This window comes from Thunnus thynnus, chromosome 5 (genome assembly GCF_963924715.1).
Source record: "Thunnus thynnus chromosome 5, fThuThy2.1, whole genome shotgun sequence".
Classification (NCBI taxonomy): Eukaryota; Metazoa; Chordata; class Actinopteri; order Scombriformes; family Scombridae; genus Thunnus; species Thunnus thynnus.
This window is the reverse complement of record NC_089521.1, coordinates 10,012,729-10,029,765: the sequence shown is the minus strand read 5'-3', so window position 1 is coordinate 10,029,765 and position 17,037 is coordinate 10,012,729. Positions and strand designations below refer to the sequence as shown.

At 40.2% G+C, this 17,037-nt stretch overlaps 1 protein-coding gene across 6 annotated transcripts in view; it reads left to right on the top strand.

The window, feature by feature from the left end:
- Positions 1-17,037, top strand: part of fgd4a (FYVE, RhoGEF and PH domain containing 4a) — a 53,134-nt gene that overhangs the window by 19,863 nt on the left and 16,234 nt on the right. For 4 of the 6 annotated variants that reach the window (XM_067589096.1, XM_067589100.1, XM_067589098.1 and 1 more), the window contains one exon: positions 9,117-9,200. In XM_067589096.1, coding sequence (XP_067445197.1) covers positions 9,117-9,200 — 84 coding nt within the window. Of the gene's footprint in view, positions 1-4,477; positions 4,798-9,116; positions 9,201-14,009; positions 14,143-17,037 lie in introns of those variants that run through there. The other 2 variants (XM_067589099.1, XM_067589102.1) reach the window with 2 other exon arrangements.

Below are 17,037 nucleotides of genomic sequence, written 5' to 3'. Positions count from 1 at the left end.
CAGCCCTGCGCTGAGAATATGGGCTCCAGTGCCTCCAGTCAGAGGGGCTCATTCATGCCGAGCACAATGGCCCTGTTTGAGACACAAGTTCTTATCCATGCTGTTTGATTGGCATTATATTCAGCATCTATTTACTTCATCCATAATGCATTGAGTCAAATCTGTTTCACATTAATGAATCTCTGTTGCTTACTGTTTCCTCAGTGCACCAGGATCAATAGAAGGAGATAAACAGAGAAACATTCTGACAGATTAAAAGAAAGAATTCATTAGGAGTAATTTAATGTGAAATATGATGTGTTGAATTAGTTAGATTAAAGCAGCTTTAATCAACACATGACTACTTTTATGTGAAAGGCCTCACTCATGATGAACCCACAGAGAATGATGACCGCAGTCTGCAGCTCAGTTCTAAGGGGGCATTTTAGTGTCTTTCGGCTCATTGTTTTGGTTTACTGGCCTGCAAAATGATACTGTCTTGGTTCACTCTCAGAGTGTTTCTGTCAGAGAAAAAGCCACTGTAAGCTAGCTGCCCAGTGCCAAATGGCAGACAAAGTTAGTGGCTAGCCTGGCTGAACAAAGTAGAGTATTTAGGAGTTGGTGGAGAGCATAAACAAAGCTTAAGAGAGAGTAAAGGACATCTTTATGTGGTGCCATGTGTCATGACTCCAAATGAAAGCTAATTTTGGTTTATATCTGCTGAATCTACTGATGCTAACAAATTCGCCATTTCAACAGAAAAGTTGCAATATGTCAGTGTTGTCATCAGAGCTTGTTTCAACTGCCTTCAAGTGCCCAAAAATTGTTAGTACTGAAACAAGAACTTGTTCTGTTTTTAGGCCCCTTGATGCCATAAAATCTTTGTCAGTTAAGGAAATGCCCTAGAAATTGAGACGCACAGTACTTGCAGGGGAAAACAAGCTTGATATGATCATCACTGAAACGATTCAGACATGTTGCATTGTTAAGAAATCAGCTCCTGAAGTGTGGTGGGCAAAATATCTGTCCGCCACGACCTTTCACAAATGCCATGTGCTCTCTCTCCTTTTTTTTTCAGGGCCTCTGTTGTGACTTCATGCCTTTTACTCAAGTGCAATAATTACCAAGCCCATTTTTTTGTTTTCATCACCAGACAGCAAGAATTGTAGCCAACATCAGATGAGTAACAACAATTTACTCATAGGCATTCAGCTTGTGAGAATTTCCCATGTGGTTATTCCTGGAGATGGAGTTATATTTTAAGCTCAGGAAGTCATTTACTCTTGCCAAGCTGATGGAAATTTAAATGGTTATTTTTGTAAACATTTTAAAAGTTTGCTTAAAGATGGGTTGCGTGGTCATTGAATGGAAACATAGCTTGAAAATAAGAGAAATACCCTTGGGGCTTGTGTCTCTGCAGGATTCAACTTCACAGAATTAGCACAAATATGAGAGTGCAGCTGTTGTACTTGGGTTTACTGTAGTTTATCTCTTTTAATAGACTCATTCTGATTGCCTTTCTTTTAACACACGAACAGAGTAACAGTCTGTTATGCTAGATATGGGTCAGTTCCTCATATCTGTGCTTAATCTGTGAGACTTGTCAAGTCCATTTGATTCAGTCTTACCATAAAAGAGCACACTGTGAATAAGCACTGTTGTTCATTTACAAATAGACCGGTCTGCTGGGGCCCAGTCAGACGTGGTGATTGGGCGGACAGGCTATTGATTGACACATTTGGGAGCTCCTGCCATGCAGCTGTGATCTGTTTTCCAAGGTAGATAGGCAGGTCACAGAGGGACAAAGGGAGAAGAAGGAGAGAGAAGGTGATGGAGAAAGAGAAGGCAGGTTGGTAGAGAAAAGAAAAGAGGCACAGTGAAAAGAAGGTCGTAAGAGAGAGCAAGAAAGAGAGAATGACTGCTGCCTGTTGATGTTATCGCATACTCTCATTCCAACAATCGATCCCTTTCTCAGTGGCCAGTGATCACAGAGTCCACTATCTCTACACTGCTGTTTGGATCTCAATTATGGCACTCTCATGACTCAGATTCTTTCTCCACCACTAAATCTGTTTTTTAAACAAAACCAGTCACAGTTTCACACGTGTTTCATTCAGTTATGGAACTAAATGTGTTTGCCATCTGATATCCGGAGTGTCCTTCTCAGGATGATAATTATACTTGCAGTGACAATCAAGAAACATCTGTCTGCTTCCTCTTCGCTTTCTGTAAGTGACTTCAAAAGTATGGAGAGGAAGTGTTTAACAAGGGGGAGGGGGCGCCATTCAGGTTCAGGATCACAGTACACCACAGTCACCCACTTGGCCTGCCCTCATTAGACATGGGCCAGAGAGCATGTTCAGATCATGCTAAAAGCTTATCTACACATACTGAGGCTGTGTAGGGAGCGTGCTGAGAGCCAGAGAGGAGATGGACAGCGTCTGCACATGATGTACGAATTTCATGAGGCACAAGAAAGTTAGTGGAATGTGAGGAAGTCCAAAAGGGAAAAAAAGCATACAGGCCATTATGTATCTGAAAAGGAAGGCTTTCTGGAAGAAGCTTTATTGCATAGAAGTACCACAATCTTCTGCTCAAATTCACTAAGACTAGCTAAATGGGTTCTCAACATTCTTGGCTTTTGACCCCTTATTACAAGTTATAGCCTTAGTGTTGACTTGAGCTGTAAGCAGTTTGACCAAAGATAGATTTTTCAAAGGGTTTTTAGAGGTATGAAAGGGTAAAAGTATCCAATATTTCACAAGAAAAATGCAAAAGTTAAAGCTGCCCCAAATCAATATTTTAGTATATACAACGGATCAAATAACTTTATGTAATGCGAAAGGGGTCAAGATTTGTGATGATCCCACAGAGAATTATCACCCATCAGTTCTTTTCACTTTTCAGTATCTTTAACTCACTGTTTTGGTTTTAAGGCTTGTAACTTTACTGTCTTGGTTCACTCTCACCGCTCTCATTCAATTTGTCCCCATCCTCAGAAGGCAGCTGTTTTCAGAGAATAACACCTGGTAAACTCACTGTACGTTAGGCCTACCTGTCCATGCAGACAAAGTTAGCATAGCGGAGCACTAAAGAGCAGGATAAATCCTCCAGGAGCTGGTGGAGACCAAAACAGAGCTAGAAAGAGAGCGAATATTGGATATTACTTACATTGATAATATTGCGCTATATCTCCTGGATGTGTAAATAGGCAACTGTTTGTTAAAATGATAACTTATGTGTGATAATATGTCATTGCTCTATTTATAGCTTGTTGTGTTGCCCCCCAAGTGGCCAAAAAATCAACTAATACCGCATGAAACAAAAGTCTGAAAAAATATTTTTTTTAAAAGATAAGAATATATACATATTCCTTCTCATATTCTTTCTCATACCTTCAATTATTTTGGTACCCCTCATGTATATCTGGGGACCCCCCACAGTGTCCTGAACCCCAGGTTGGGAACCACTTCTTTAGATCATTGTAAATAAAGAATTTTCTGATCAGCTTATTATCTGTATAATAATTACAGAATTGAATTGCTGGATGGAGAGTAAACTACATCATATGACCATGTTTGCTCCATGAGCTGGAGACAGGGTCTCATCTGGTTGCTTTGAACACATAAAGGCTTTACAAGGCCTTTTAATTTTCACTCTATTATGTTTGTGGGAGAAAACCATAACTCTTTGGTAATTGTCCATTATGGAAGGACAGGAGAGCAGGGAGACAGCCGCATCTGGCCTCTTTCAATAGCCAATCTCTTCTGTGTCAAGCATGAAAACCTCAGACATTTGCTCTCTCTCACACACACACACACACACACACACGGACACACATCATTATCATCAGCATGAACCTCAGTATGATTAAAGGGGTGTGACTTGGCATGTTAATATGTTCTCCCCTTTTCCATTATTTATGAGTTACATTTGAATGGTAGTTATCTCAATCTAGGGCATATATGCAAATGAAGCCAAGGTTACTTTGCATTCTTGTGTCCTTATGGGCAGAAATGGTCTTCTTTTATATTTAATGGTATCTATTTCTCATCATTATAGGACGATAAGTGCAGATTCTGCTTGGTGATTTAGTTTTTTTTTTTTTCTGTGTGTAACATGAATTTCTGCTGCAGTATTTCAGGAGTCAGATTAGGCTCAAATTAGGCGTCGGGGGTTTTGTGTAACACAATTAGCATGTGTGAAAATACAGTTATTGGATGCACTGGCACAGGAGCAAAAAATTAGCTAAAAAGATAATGTAGTTTATCCTGGTAGGAAATGTGTTTGATAATGGGTTATTTGCTTATTTTGCAGAGCTGCAGATAGTTAAATATTAACTGCTACAGCTGGTTAATTTTCATCTTTGGCACTTCTCCATTCACTCACCCCTCTCTCTGCTCCCCTTTCTCCTCAGGAGTGATTTACCCCCCCTCCCTTGGTTCCTCCTCCCAACCCATGGGGTTGGGAGGAGGAACACTATAAGTGTCAAAACACTATAAGTGTCCGTGAATCAGCGTCTTGAAGGACGACTTCACCCTACTCCCTCCTCCTCCCATTCTCTTTCACACCTGGTGACTCTAGTTTCCAGGGAACCGGTTTGTACAGTGACAGGGCAGGTATTCTGAAGGTTTGATGGGTAAACACAGATATGAAGCAACCAGCTGACGAGGACTTGAGGAAACTTGTGTCTGAAAAGAGGACTGTAATTTATAGATATAGATAAAACTGAGTTGAAGAGAGATTCTGATATGGACAAACACCGTGTGGTTATCAAGACGGGGAAATCCCAGCCGCACTGGAGAGAGGAGATCTCAGGTATTGTAGAAATGCTTTCTTTGGTTAAACAGCCAGGCAGCTCAGTGAGGTAAAAAAAAATACAGTTTGTTTTGGTTTCAGTAAAGAGATTAGAAGTGGACACTGTCTTTGAACCATTGAGAAAAAATAAACTGGAGGAAGCACTGTTTTTTAGCACAAAAACCCCTGCACAGATGCATCCGTCAGTTAAGGTACAGTCATCTTAAAAACATTCTAAACATGCAGCGTGTCTGCCGTGGGGAGAATATTGAGGAGATAATTATGCATGACATGCACGGTGAGCCATGAATGACGCCGAGTAAAGCCAAAGGGAAAGGGGACACAATCAAGTTAGCTGTTACAGGCTGCAGCTGATGTGATTTTTATATGTTCAAGTATGATACAATATGTGTATGTATTTTGTGTGAAAAAATGAAAGTAGAACCTTATTTGATTTTGAGTCAAGTTCAATAATTAATGTTACCTATAAGTTAACCAGGATGAATTGATCTTTAATTTTTCTACATTTTAGTTCGTGATTTTAGTTTTGATTTGTTTCTTTTTATTTTCATAGTTGACATTTTCTTTTGTTTTGCTTAATATATGTTTAAGTTTACTTCTGAATAGTTGGCACCTGGTTCTACTATACACAGAGCATCCATGAGCACTTTCAGTAGTTGGACTCTACGCTTGTTGAAGTGAATTACGAAGCAGCTTGACGAAAAGCGTAGAAAATATGCGAGTAGTGCCAGTAGAGACACTAGTACGCCATTTGGTGTGTTGACTGAACGTCAGACACGGGTTATAACCCTTTTGCTGTTCCACGCTGCAGCCGTCTGTCGGAGTCCTCTTGTTGCTATAGAGGAAGTCAATGTAAACAGAGACAGATGTTTGTTTACACCACATTCTGATGGGTAGATACTGCTGCATATACAAACACACACAATTCTGAAGCTGTGATAAATGTCACATTTCATTATCTATACTATATAAGCACATGGTGTATGTGTCAAAGAGAGGACACCACTGTGCTTTTGATATTTACATTTTTATGTAAATAAAACACAAACCACCAAAATTGTAGTCGTAATAAAATGATGGCCTCTATTTTCTCATGTCATGTTCAGTTGTTTCAGGATCTTAAGAGTTAAAATTGCTTTTCATTAAGTGGAGAGCAGATTGGACTACTGTGAATCTAACTGCTAACTGTGGTTTTTATGTTCTTTGACTACCATCATTGGAGGATTTGCTACAGTTTGCCATCTGTGACGCGTGTTTAATTCATGATGCTAAGTAGAGGAAACTGAATCCCAAAGACATCCAGGAGATGCAATTTTGTGGTCATATATGCGTCAATAACCTTACTGTGTATCCATCTTCACTTCTGTAATTTGTGCTAACTGTAATTGACAATTGAAAGTAAGCAAGAAACATCATAAGTGAAAAAAAAATGACACCGCTTTCCTAATTCCTCAGTTTCTCTCACAGTTATTGGGTCACAAATTTTGAGACATTTTTTCAACACTATGTTTTGTGGCACTCTCACCAGCTTGTTATTATCAATACTAGACCAAGATGAAACCAAAAGGCAGGTACAGATGTGACTCTGAGTTTTGCTCTCAGTATTCAGACCTGTGCCTTACATAACTTCCTAAATCCTGCCTCACCGGTCTGCAGCGTTCACATAGTGGCTGAATATGTACATATGATCTCAAGCAGTTTGTCTATCTGCTGTGGTCACTCTGTGAAGATTTGAAGATTATTGAACATGAAAAACAGGAAGTTGACAGAAAGGAAGAGGATGTTTGGGGTCAGGCAAGTAGCTGGACCAGTAACCTCTCCTCAGTCATACATCATTGTAGAAGCCTGGTTCCTCCACACCCACATTTTAGAAATGCACTCATTTAAGCTTTAAATCCCTCATGAAAATAGTTTCATATTAAGGGTTGTTGTCACTTACATTCTGGTAGGGTGTGTGTCATTTTCTTTTTTCATTATGCGTGGATTTTCAGTGACACCTCCCCCACTTGAGGAAACAATAGGCATCATGATGATACTGGTCACATGGCCATGAGTCTGCTGGGAGGGTCACAGTTCAGTTAGTGGGTTGTCTCTATGGGGAAATGTCTGATATGTGTGTAATGCTTTTGATAAGCTGCTTACATGTGTTATACTCTGAATAGGGAACTTATATAACAGATTGGGGTTCAACTTATGTATTGTAAAATAAGTTTTTTGTGTGTGTGTGTGTGTGTGTGTGTGTGTGTGGACAGCAGGAGGAGGCCTGTCATGAGGAGTCCAGATGGTGGGTGGAGAAAGCCCTCCTTTAATCCCTGAGCCAGGATATTATACCCCCCCCTTTACACGGACACACACACACACACACACACACACTCAGTCATTTGTACCTCCCCTTGACTGTTAGCACGGCACCACACTGAGTTTGTCCACTTTTCTTTTATGTGGCATTATCTACACTCCATTATGTCGTTCTCTGTTCAGCACTGTGTTATTACATCCCAACTGATACTGTGCTAAATACTAAATATAGTTGAGGGAAACAATGGTTCACATGGACAGTCTACTAAAAGATTGATTCAATGACAAAATATAAATGGACTTATACCTTCTCCCTTTTGAGATTTTGGAAGCATCTTGTATTATTATGAGGTGATTATTCTCCTACATTGTGAAAACATTACAGCACGACTGAGAAGAGGCCATTTTTTGTGTAGAAACATATAACAAACACACATTTGGTGATAAAGAGTTGTCATGAGTAAAGATATTTTTGCAGTTGAATAATAAACTTAAAGGTACCCTGTGGAGTTTTTGACCACTAGTAGCGCCATGAAGCAATGTTTTCAAGAGCAGGTCCACCAGTACATTTTCCTGCCATCAGTTTCTCATTATTCTGCTGATTGACAGTTGGCAAAGGTAACGCACCAAGAAATGTCATAATGTGCCAACATGTGCAGTGAAGAATATTGCAAGCTAGCAAATGTCATTGTAAACAATGCACAATTTAAAATATTCAAATAATCATCTAATACATTCAACTCATTTGTCAGACCTCAACGATACAAACAATGCATTTTGGTGAGATATGCTGAATGTTAACATAAATTTTGTTTATTTACAAGAAATCTCAGAAGAGTGCCTTTAATTATCAACGAGAACAGTGACCGAAAATGTGAGATAACAGTATATTTTAAACTGTAAACATAATTGAAATTTAAATCATTTTAAATGACTATAAAGTAAAATACATAAGACAAAACTGTCTTTATCTTTATTGAGAACAGGTAATGCATTTATTGCTGCTTCTTTTTGCATATGTGCCAACATACAGTTGTCACTGATATGCAGTATCTGTGATAACCTGATATTAGCCAATCATATCACACTGCTGATCAGGTGTTAGAAAACATGGATTGATATCACTTTTCTCGCAGAAATCAGTCTAGAAATCAGTTTCATGAAAAAAGATGAAAGATAATGAAACAGCTTACTCACCGTTTTGATTGGTTGGTGCCATTTTCATCATCACTGCAATGTCAACGCCAGTGCATTGCTGGAGAGAGAAAAGTTGAATGAAGTCAACTCAAGGTTAATTTGTACTGTTGTACGACTTGTATAATGTGCTGTGCGTCACCCGCACATGTTGCTGCATGGGAACATCTATGTTAATCATAGTACAGCTTTGATACTCCATATTTGATCAGACTGTTAGAGCATAGGGGTATGTGTGTGTGTGTGTGTGTGTGTGTGTGTGTGTGTGTGTGTGTGTGTGTGTGTGTGTGTGTGTGTATATGAGTAATACTCATGTGAGCCCATCATTGTTTTTACTACCGTTGCTATTTTCTCTTTAATCTTTTATGTGCATATTAAACGGCTGTGTTGAAAGAGTGTTAGCTCTCCCCACAGACGATGCCCTACATATCACAGACAGACTAATTAGGGTTTCTGTCTCCGAGGGGTGGCATATTCCTTTTCATTCTCAAAACAAACACAAGTCCTGATCATGATAAATGCAGCTACTAGTGCTCCAAATCTCCTGCAGCTTTGAGTATCTCCATCTTCATGCATGTCCAGCATGTTGTCTCCACTGCAGAGTTGGAAAATAAGAAATGTTATGCCATGTTTTCTCCTTCCTCTTATTCCTCCATGTTCATTTTCATCTCCTCTCTCTGTACAACTGAGTTGGTGCCACTCTTAAATAAAACATTGGAACTGCTTGAAGCTCCTGCCTCAGATGGCGTTCATGTATTTAAATATCATACTCTACAACAAGGGTGTCAGCTTCTTTTTACAGTGAATCCTTTGTTTTGTCATTGCAGAGAAGAAAGGTGAAACTGGCTGTTTCCAGTCCAAGAACGCTGACGAGGATGCGTGCGTAGCGGTGAAAATCGAACACTCCAGAGGTAGGCAGCATCACCTTCACACACCTTAAAGCCATCTTACCCCCTCCTTCTGTTCTCTCTTTCTCTTACATGCATCTTTTTTGCAAAACTCACCTTGCAAAAAAGCTCATCTGTGTGTTCAATAAAAAAGGTGTGTGGCTATTTGAAACTCACTTGTGTGTTTATATAGGTTATTTCCTGTGGTTACCTATCGCAGCCATTTTTTTTTCTTTACTTCTTCTTGGTCCTCATCCTGTGATGTGTGGGAGGTAGCTCTATTAAGATGCAAAGCTTTGTAACTTGTCAGTCACCAACTCAGATTCGCAGCAGGAGGCCTGCGTGTATTTGCATTTGAAATCAATATCACAACAGGCGTTTCAAGCATATGTGGCCTTTCAGTTCTTTCTAAACTTGGCCAGATCTAGCAGGCTCTTCTACCTCAGCAGGTCAACAGCATATGCCACATAGAAGTGGTATACATAATCTGAAAGCTGTTAACCTGAAGAATAATTTGAGGTGCAGCTCAGCACAGCGTGTCAAGTTTTTCTAGTAATAAGTCTGTAATAAACATTGTGTTTTTGTTAGGTGCCTATTCAAATTTTGAAAGTTTATGTATAAGGGCTTAGAACATTATGATGGAAGTATATAATGGCCATTCACATGCTCAATTATTTCTCAGCAATTGTTTCAGCAATTTTTGGGTTGATACCTTTTGTTACACAGTATTGGTGCAAAAGTTAACCATTTTTGACCACTCAAGAATTGATAAAAATGGTCAAAAATCCATCCAAAATACCACATTAAGACACCAAGACCTTGAGGAACACCACAGAAAAATTCATGCTTTGATTTGGTATCAAAAACTTTTGACATTTGGAGATTTCTGTAAGAATTGCATTTTTCAGAGATTGGATGGCGAGTACTTCTGTTCTGGAAATTACTAAGAAACCCCTTATTGTCAGAATACCTAGGAAAGTCATACATCCTCTTGATGCCTGAGGTCTCTAGTTTGTGTTTATCAAGTTTCATGACGCTGTGATTATCCTCAAGGTCACAATAGGTCATTTTATACAGTGAAGTCAAGTTTCAAAAAATGGTCTCACTACAATGAAATAGCTATTGTGGGGACTAACATCATCACAAATGATTACAGTTGGGCTCATTGAATCCACAAGAGTCTCAGCTTTCCAGTCATACCCAATTTATGCAATTCCAAGACTGTTTTGGGACCCCAGTATGCAGAAATATTCAAACATATCATTTTTAGAACAGACAAAAATAACACATTTATACTGCATTAAAAAAAAAAGGTTTTTGCCCAAAACTGCATGGGATTAGCATAAAGTGGGCATGTCTGTAAAGGAGAGACTTGTGTGTACCCATAGAACACATTTTCATTTGGATATCTTGAGATGAGAGGTCAAGGCACACCTTTTGAAAATGCCCATGCCAGTTTTTCCCTCGCTAAAATTTAGCCTAACTTTGGCGCATTATTTCCCAACAAGCTAGCATGGCATGGTTGGTACCAACCGATTCCTTAGGTCGTCTAGTGTCATACCATAGCTTTAAAACTGCCCGCCCACTACAGCCTCTGAAAGACATTAATGTCAGCTGAAACGCCGACGTGCTCGGGGAGTGGAAGAGGTTAAGTAAATTCCCCTTCAGTGAGCTGAACTTTAAGAAGAGGTTCATATGCAAAAAGAGGAGATGGTGCATGCAGGATGATGCTGTGAAGGGCAGTATGAACACTCCTGCAGCTTGCAGCTATGCAGGGGCGTGACGAAAGCTGCTGGTCTCTGCTCTATTTTTATATCAAACTGTGTGTGTGTGTCTTGCAGTCTGCATCCGTGTGATGAATGAGTGCTTTCCTCCTGCCTCCACTGTCTTCCTATTTTTCACTTTTTCTCATTTTCTCTCTTCCATATTCTCTTCCCTCTATCCTTTCACCCCTTTTCCATCTGGCTTTTCATTGGTCTGCACTTGTCTATTTTCATCACGCCCTTCTTGCTCTTTCCTCCTGTCTGTTTCATCCTCTTTTTCTTCAGAGCTCTCAGCTTTTTTCCTCACCTTTTGCCTCATCTGTACCCTGAGAAATTGTACCACTGTGCCCATTTCTCTGCTTTCCCTTTACCCATCTCTCTTTACACTCATTCACCTCACCACATTTCATCCTCTTTTTCAACACACCCCACATCCCTGACATTTTTGTGTCCCTGTACCTCCTGGACAGAGCAGACTGGGGTTCTAATCTCACACTGGCCCTTGGATTAGAGGATGAGGCAGGGTTAATCTGAAGAAAGTCTGGGTAGTTGAACAGAAACGGCTAATCCTCCATGCCGGGTGGTCATGGTTATCTGTTACCCTGTCTGTTACACTGGCTCACACACACACACACTCACACACACACACACACACTCACACACTCACACACTGACACTGTCTGTACCAGCATGATGGACACAATGAATGCTTCATGTACCAGGGTAAAGCCAGATGTGAAACTGTGCACACCCCCTAATCTCACTGAGCGATGTAGGACACCACAAGGTTTTGTGTGGGTGTCAGTTTGTTATTTATAGCATGCGTGACCTTATAACAGTGACAAGAAAAAGTTATGTGTGTCTTTCAGTATCTTGCATCTGCCTCTTGAAGTATTTTGTCCACAATGTTAAGAAAGCATCTCAAGCATGTCAAGATCCTAAAGACACCATCATTTCTTTCATTCTGTATTTGACAGCTGATGCAGAAAAGGCAAATATCTTGGGACAAATCCAAACCAGGTCTCCTTCATTTAGGTGCAAGAACCAGGTTAACATGGCTAGATTTCTGCTGGGCAGGGTTGGGGTTACGGTTGGGGTTAGGGTTGGGGTTAGGGTTGGGGTTAGGGTTAGCCCAACTGCTGGGCAACTCTGACTTTCTGGTCAGATATTTGTTTTTATATGTATACATGTGCATGATATACATCAGACAAGAAAATAACTACTTTCCCAGCAAAGCAGAGAGAAGAAAAGAAAAGTTATTACTTGTAAAGATGCCTTCTTACATCTAAAATAGTAAAAGTTCGAACTCAGACTTAAATGAAGCTAAAAATCTAAATTAAGACAAGAAATTATTAACTGTGGGTTAATGGTGAAATTCATTACTTTGACCTTTCACTAAGCCATCAGTCCAAATGCTCTGACAAAAAAAACAAACTCAAGATTCAGTGTCTCATATCACAAAAAAAAAACTAACTCAACTAACTTCTGTGCAGCCTTTGCTTAGGTCAGAGGTTGAATGTCACTGTCAGCCTCTTTGAAGACACCAGTCAGTCCTGTATCTATGAGACACCAGTGAACAACAAGGCTGCAGGCATCCGCAGAAGTCTGAATCTAGTCTTTATTGGTGCCAACATATGAGATATGAGCATGACAGAGCAGTTTTGGTCATCATTGCACAATCATTCAGGGTTTGCACTTAATACATAGATGTTTGCTTCACTTTTTTGAAATGATGGGAACCTTACACTAACCTCAACTGTGCTACAGCAGTCATGTGCTTTTAAATAAAGGGAATTTAGTGTGTGGAATTTCTGTTGGTCAGACTGGTTTACTGGCAGTGGAAAAATAATACCTGTCATTTCTTCTAATACTACTCTGTTGACACATAACGCCCATCAGTGAGCATGCAGAGAGTTGTTGCCGCATGTGTCGTAATTTATGTCGTATGTATTAAGCCCTTAGCTTAAATAAAGACTTCCTGTGTTGCTTTAGGGTTATTTTTGTAATCATGTGATACCTCAGAGTTGATATATAACATAAAACCTTTGAGCGTGACTGTAACAGACAGCAAGTAACTGCTCTGCACACAACGTAGATGCAGAACATGGAGAAGCGTGAGCCTTGGTTCCCTGTGCCGACTTCTGCAAAAGGTACATCTCGTTCACAGTTATAAATAGTCTGTTTCTGGGGTCTATGTTTCATTTTCATAAAAGTTACTTTAGATTTAAACCTGTCTGGTGTTCGTGGATTCTACCAGACACGTTTCCCCTGAGATCATTACTTTTGACTCGTTTGTGTTGACTCACTCAGTTTTGTCGACTGTTTTTTTCTCGTTTGTCCTGTTTTTACAGCTTTAAATATTTGCACAAGAAATGAGCCTGAGGGGGAGAAGTTGATGGGATGGTAGTTTAAAATAATAAATTCGAGGCTTTGGGCTTCATTTAGAATTTAGCATGGAGATGAGAGAACTGGTGCGTGGCGCTCTAGGCTGCTTTACTGTGGTGTTTGTTAATCATTGATCAGACTAACTGATGCCAGCGGTGGACAGAAAGAAAGAAGCAGTGACTGTTATGTAGGCGAGTGTGTCCTCTACCAGTGATCTTGTTTCACACCAACACTCTGCAACAGGCTTCATTTGTTTGATAAATTTATGATTATGAGAGTAAAACTGATGATATCAACAAGCGAGAGGAAGCTAGAGAACAATTTAATCAGGTTTTTCCTGGTAGGGCTGTGCAACTGCTGAATTTAATATGGCATGAATCCAAATTTCATATCCCCTTGTTGATTTACTGCTGTTCAATTCTACATGTTAACAATCAATAGAGAAGCACTGTCCATGCAGGAGTGTGTAGCTTGCCCCAGTCTCTCATTTGTAGATTTGCAGTTTGTTAGGATGGTAAACTGCTCCTGGATGTGTGTGTGTGTACACTTGTGTGTGTGTCTTAGTTTATGCGGTTTGTACTTTTTCAAAAGCCACTTAAATAGGGGGTGTGTGAGCGAGAGTGAGGGAGGAGTCATGTACTGTTCTGTGAGACTTCTTGCTGAGCTGAGTCACTTAGCAGCGGGACTGCCTGGGAAGATCGCAAGGAGCCTAAACTTAGTGCTCTTCTGGGACACACACACACTCTCACACACATACAGCGTGGTCCCTCGCTGAGAATACACTCCACAACTGTTTTCCCGGCTGTCTCAAGCATAGGGTGAGTTCATTCACTGGGATTTTAAACTCAACAAAGTATTTTATTTCTACTGTCCTTGTTTAATCCTACTCCTTAGATTCTCTCTCGCACGTGTTGTCTTCTCTCAATTCTTATTAGATGTACTTGTTACAGCCTTTGATTTTGGCGGATTTGCACCTGACCACGCTTTGAGGACGACTAGAATCAGCTTGCATGCACTCATATTGACCTGCTTTTTGATTTGTTGATTTGTGAGAATGTAAAAATGTTGCAATGTTTGCACTCTAAAACTGGCGGAGCCTTTGATATAATACATTGCCTATGCATTATGTGTGAACAGGATGATTACTGCTCTCCATCATTTCTGACCCCACTTCAACCACGCTGTAACAGTTCAAAGCTGATTTATGGTAAACTGATGTGTGAAGGATTTTTTGATAAGATATTCAGAATATGGCTGTTTACTTCAACTTCGACTCTGATTTCTTCTATCCATCTTCGTCTCTCATGTTCGCTGAGAGTTGTCATCACTCTATCTGTGCAGAAGCTGACTTGAAGCCACCCAGACGCTCTTTAATATGCCAGCCCATTTATTAAGAAGAAGCAGAATTTGTAAAAAGTCCTCTCAGACATTCCCTGTGATCTGAATGTTGCACCCATTGGGCCTAAGACAAAGCCTCGGTTTTGAGCCATGTCATACCCTCCTCAGCCCGGCTTCATGTGCAGCTGGCAGGGTGGGGACACATTCACACTGCACCAAACAGACAGGTGTGCCTTTGTTTCTCAACTAGAGCTCTAACACTGGAGTATCAGCACAGTTTGCCAGAGGGAGAGTTAGGAGGAGGGACAAAAGGGCAAAACAAGTGACACCTAAAAGACTGGCCAGACAGGCCTGCTGTCAGGTGAGATGGTGATGTCATGAGCTGATGACAGAAATGTCCTGAACGTTCACTTAATAGTGTTTGATTGAGAGGCTGAGTGGAGATTAGGCAGCTGGCACACCTGCACATCCATGAGGACATTTTGTTTGTGTTCTTAAAGGATAAGGAAGTACCTCAAACTTTGCTGCAGACAAAGGACTCATTGTCCTGTATTGTTTTGCTTTGTTATTTGTTTTTTTTTTTTTTTTTTAGATTATTTTGGGGGCATTTTCACCCTCATAGGACAGTCAATAGTGAAGAGGCAGATAGCAAACAGGAGTAGAGAGAGGGTCACCACTGTAGTCCAGAGTTATCTCAAAAACCACTGGATGGATTCCCATGAATAGTGGTATAGACATTATCGTCCCCAGAGGATGTATCCTAATGACCTTGGTGATCTGACTGACATTTTCTTGAGTGCCACCATGAAGTACACATTTGTGGTTTTGAGTAAAATGACTTCAACAACTATTGGATGGATTACCATGAAATTTAGTACAGTAATTCAATAAGTATTAGTAATTAATTCCCTAAAATTTGAGATTTGTGTCCTGGAATTATGAACTGTTCATTCCTTCAAATAGGCCAAAAGAGTTATGTAGGCATAAGCAGTGAGGTTTCATAATTGTCAGGGCATGATTGTGTGTACAAAATTTCAACTCAGTATATTCAGTACTTTGTCCAGATATTCCACTCAGGACCAAAACATTTCACCAACAGATCAACAAGCTTTGCCATCCCTGTAGCCCAACTATCTTAAGCACTAGTTGGGATGATTCACTATTTTCGGACACTGTTTGTTTTTTTGTAGCAGAGAGAGATATTTGTGTCGGAGGGATACATTCCTTCAGCCTCCTTCTCCAGCTTTCAGTAAACTCTATTGCTTCTGTTGCTGTGATGTAGCAGAGATCACACTGAGCTCAGGTGAAGAAAGAAAGTAGATCCTCCCTACTCAATCTTTTTGAAAATGAAGATGGACTGGGCAGCGTTTGGTTTCAAACACCTTTGCTTTGAAGAGATTACGACATTGTTCTGTCTCACTGATACACTCACACAGTAAGGGAAGAAGCTGTTTTTAGTTGAATGTTGAGGCTAGGTGCTTTTCAAGCCAATATTTTGCACACGTCTTTACTCACAATGACACCTGACCTTTATGAGAGACTTTCTCATTTCTTAACGCTCTATGTGTAGTTTTGGATTTATTGAGATAGAAGCTGATGCCTCCAGGCTCAGTCTGCTCAGTAGTGAAATAAATTTTGCATCTTCAGAGGGTAACGTGCTTGTTGCCATGGCAGCAAGTCTTCCCATCCTCCAACAAGGACAAAGGCAAAGGTCGAGTATCGGTTTGACTTCTTTATAAACACCTCACTTCCTGGATTGCAGCAGTGCTGCAACAAAGTTTTGGTTTCTGTGAAAAGCAGATTACCTATGTACAGTAAAAGCACCAGTGAGGATATAAATATATATTCACTGGCATCACATATAAAATATCTTTGTAGCTTTAAAACTGGGGTTTGATATGGATCATGCTCCTTGTTCAGCTGAAAGTAGTCTTGTTTATCATTCACATCAACAAGTCTCAGATCCAGACAACAGGGCTCCTTCCCTGTCACACAGATGAGAAAGGAGAATTAAAGTGTTTCCGTGGGGTGGTGGCTGGCTGCTACTAATTTACTGCGCACGGTGGTCTGTCACTTGTGCCAAGCCGGTTTTAATGAGAAGATGCCAGAATAAGTGTGTTACCAGGAACAGAAGTTCCTTCAAAGTACTCTGGTTCTGAGAAAGGAAGTTAAGATCATCCTGTTTCTTACTGTAACAGGACTGGCTGTGTGTCATTGACCTAATAGTTCTGATAGGAGCTTTCAGACAGATAATCTGATCGTAATTCAAAATCTTGTTCTACACAATTAACAGTGATTTTTATGCGGTTCAAATATATTTGTTTTTCCAGATATATCTACTTACATCGCTGTTAAATCTCTCTTGTTCTAATTCA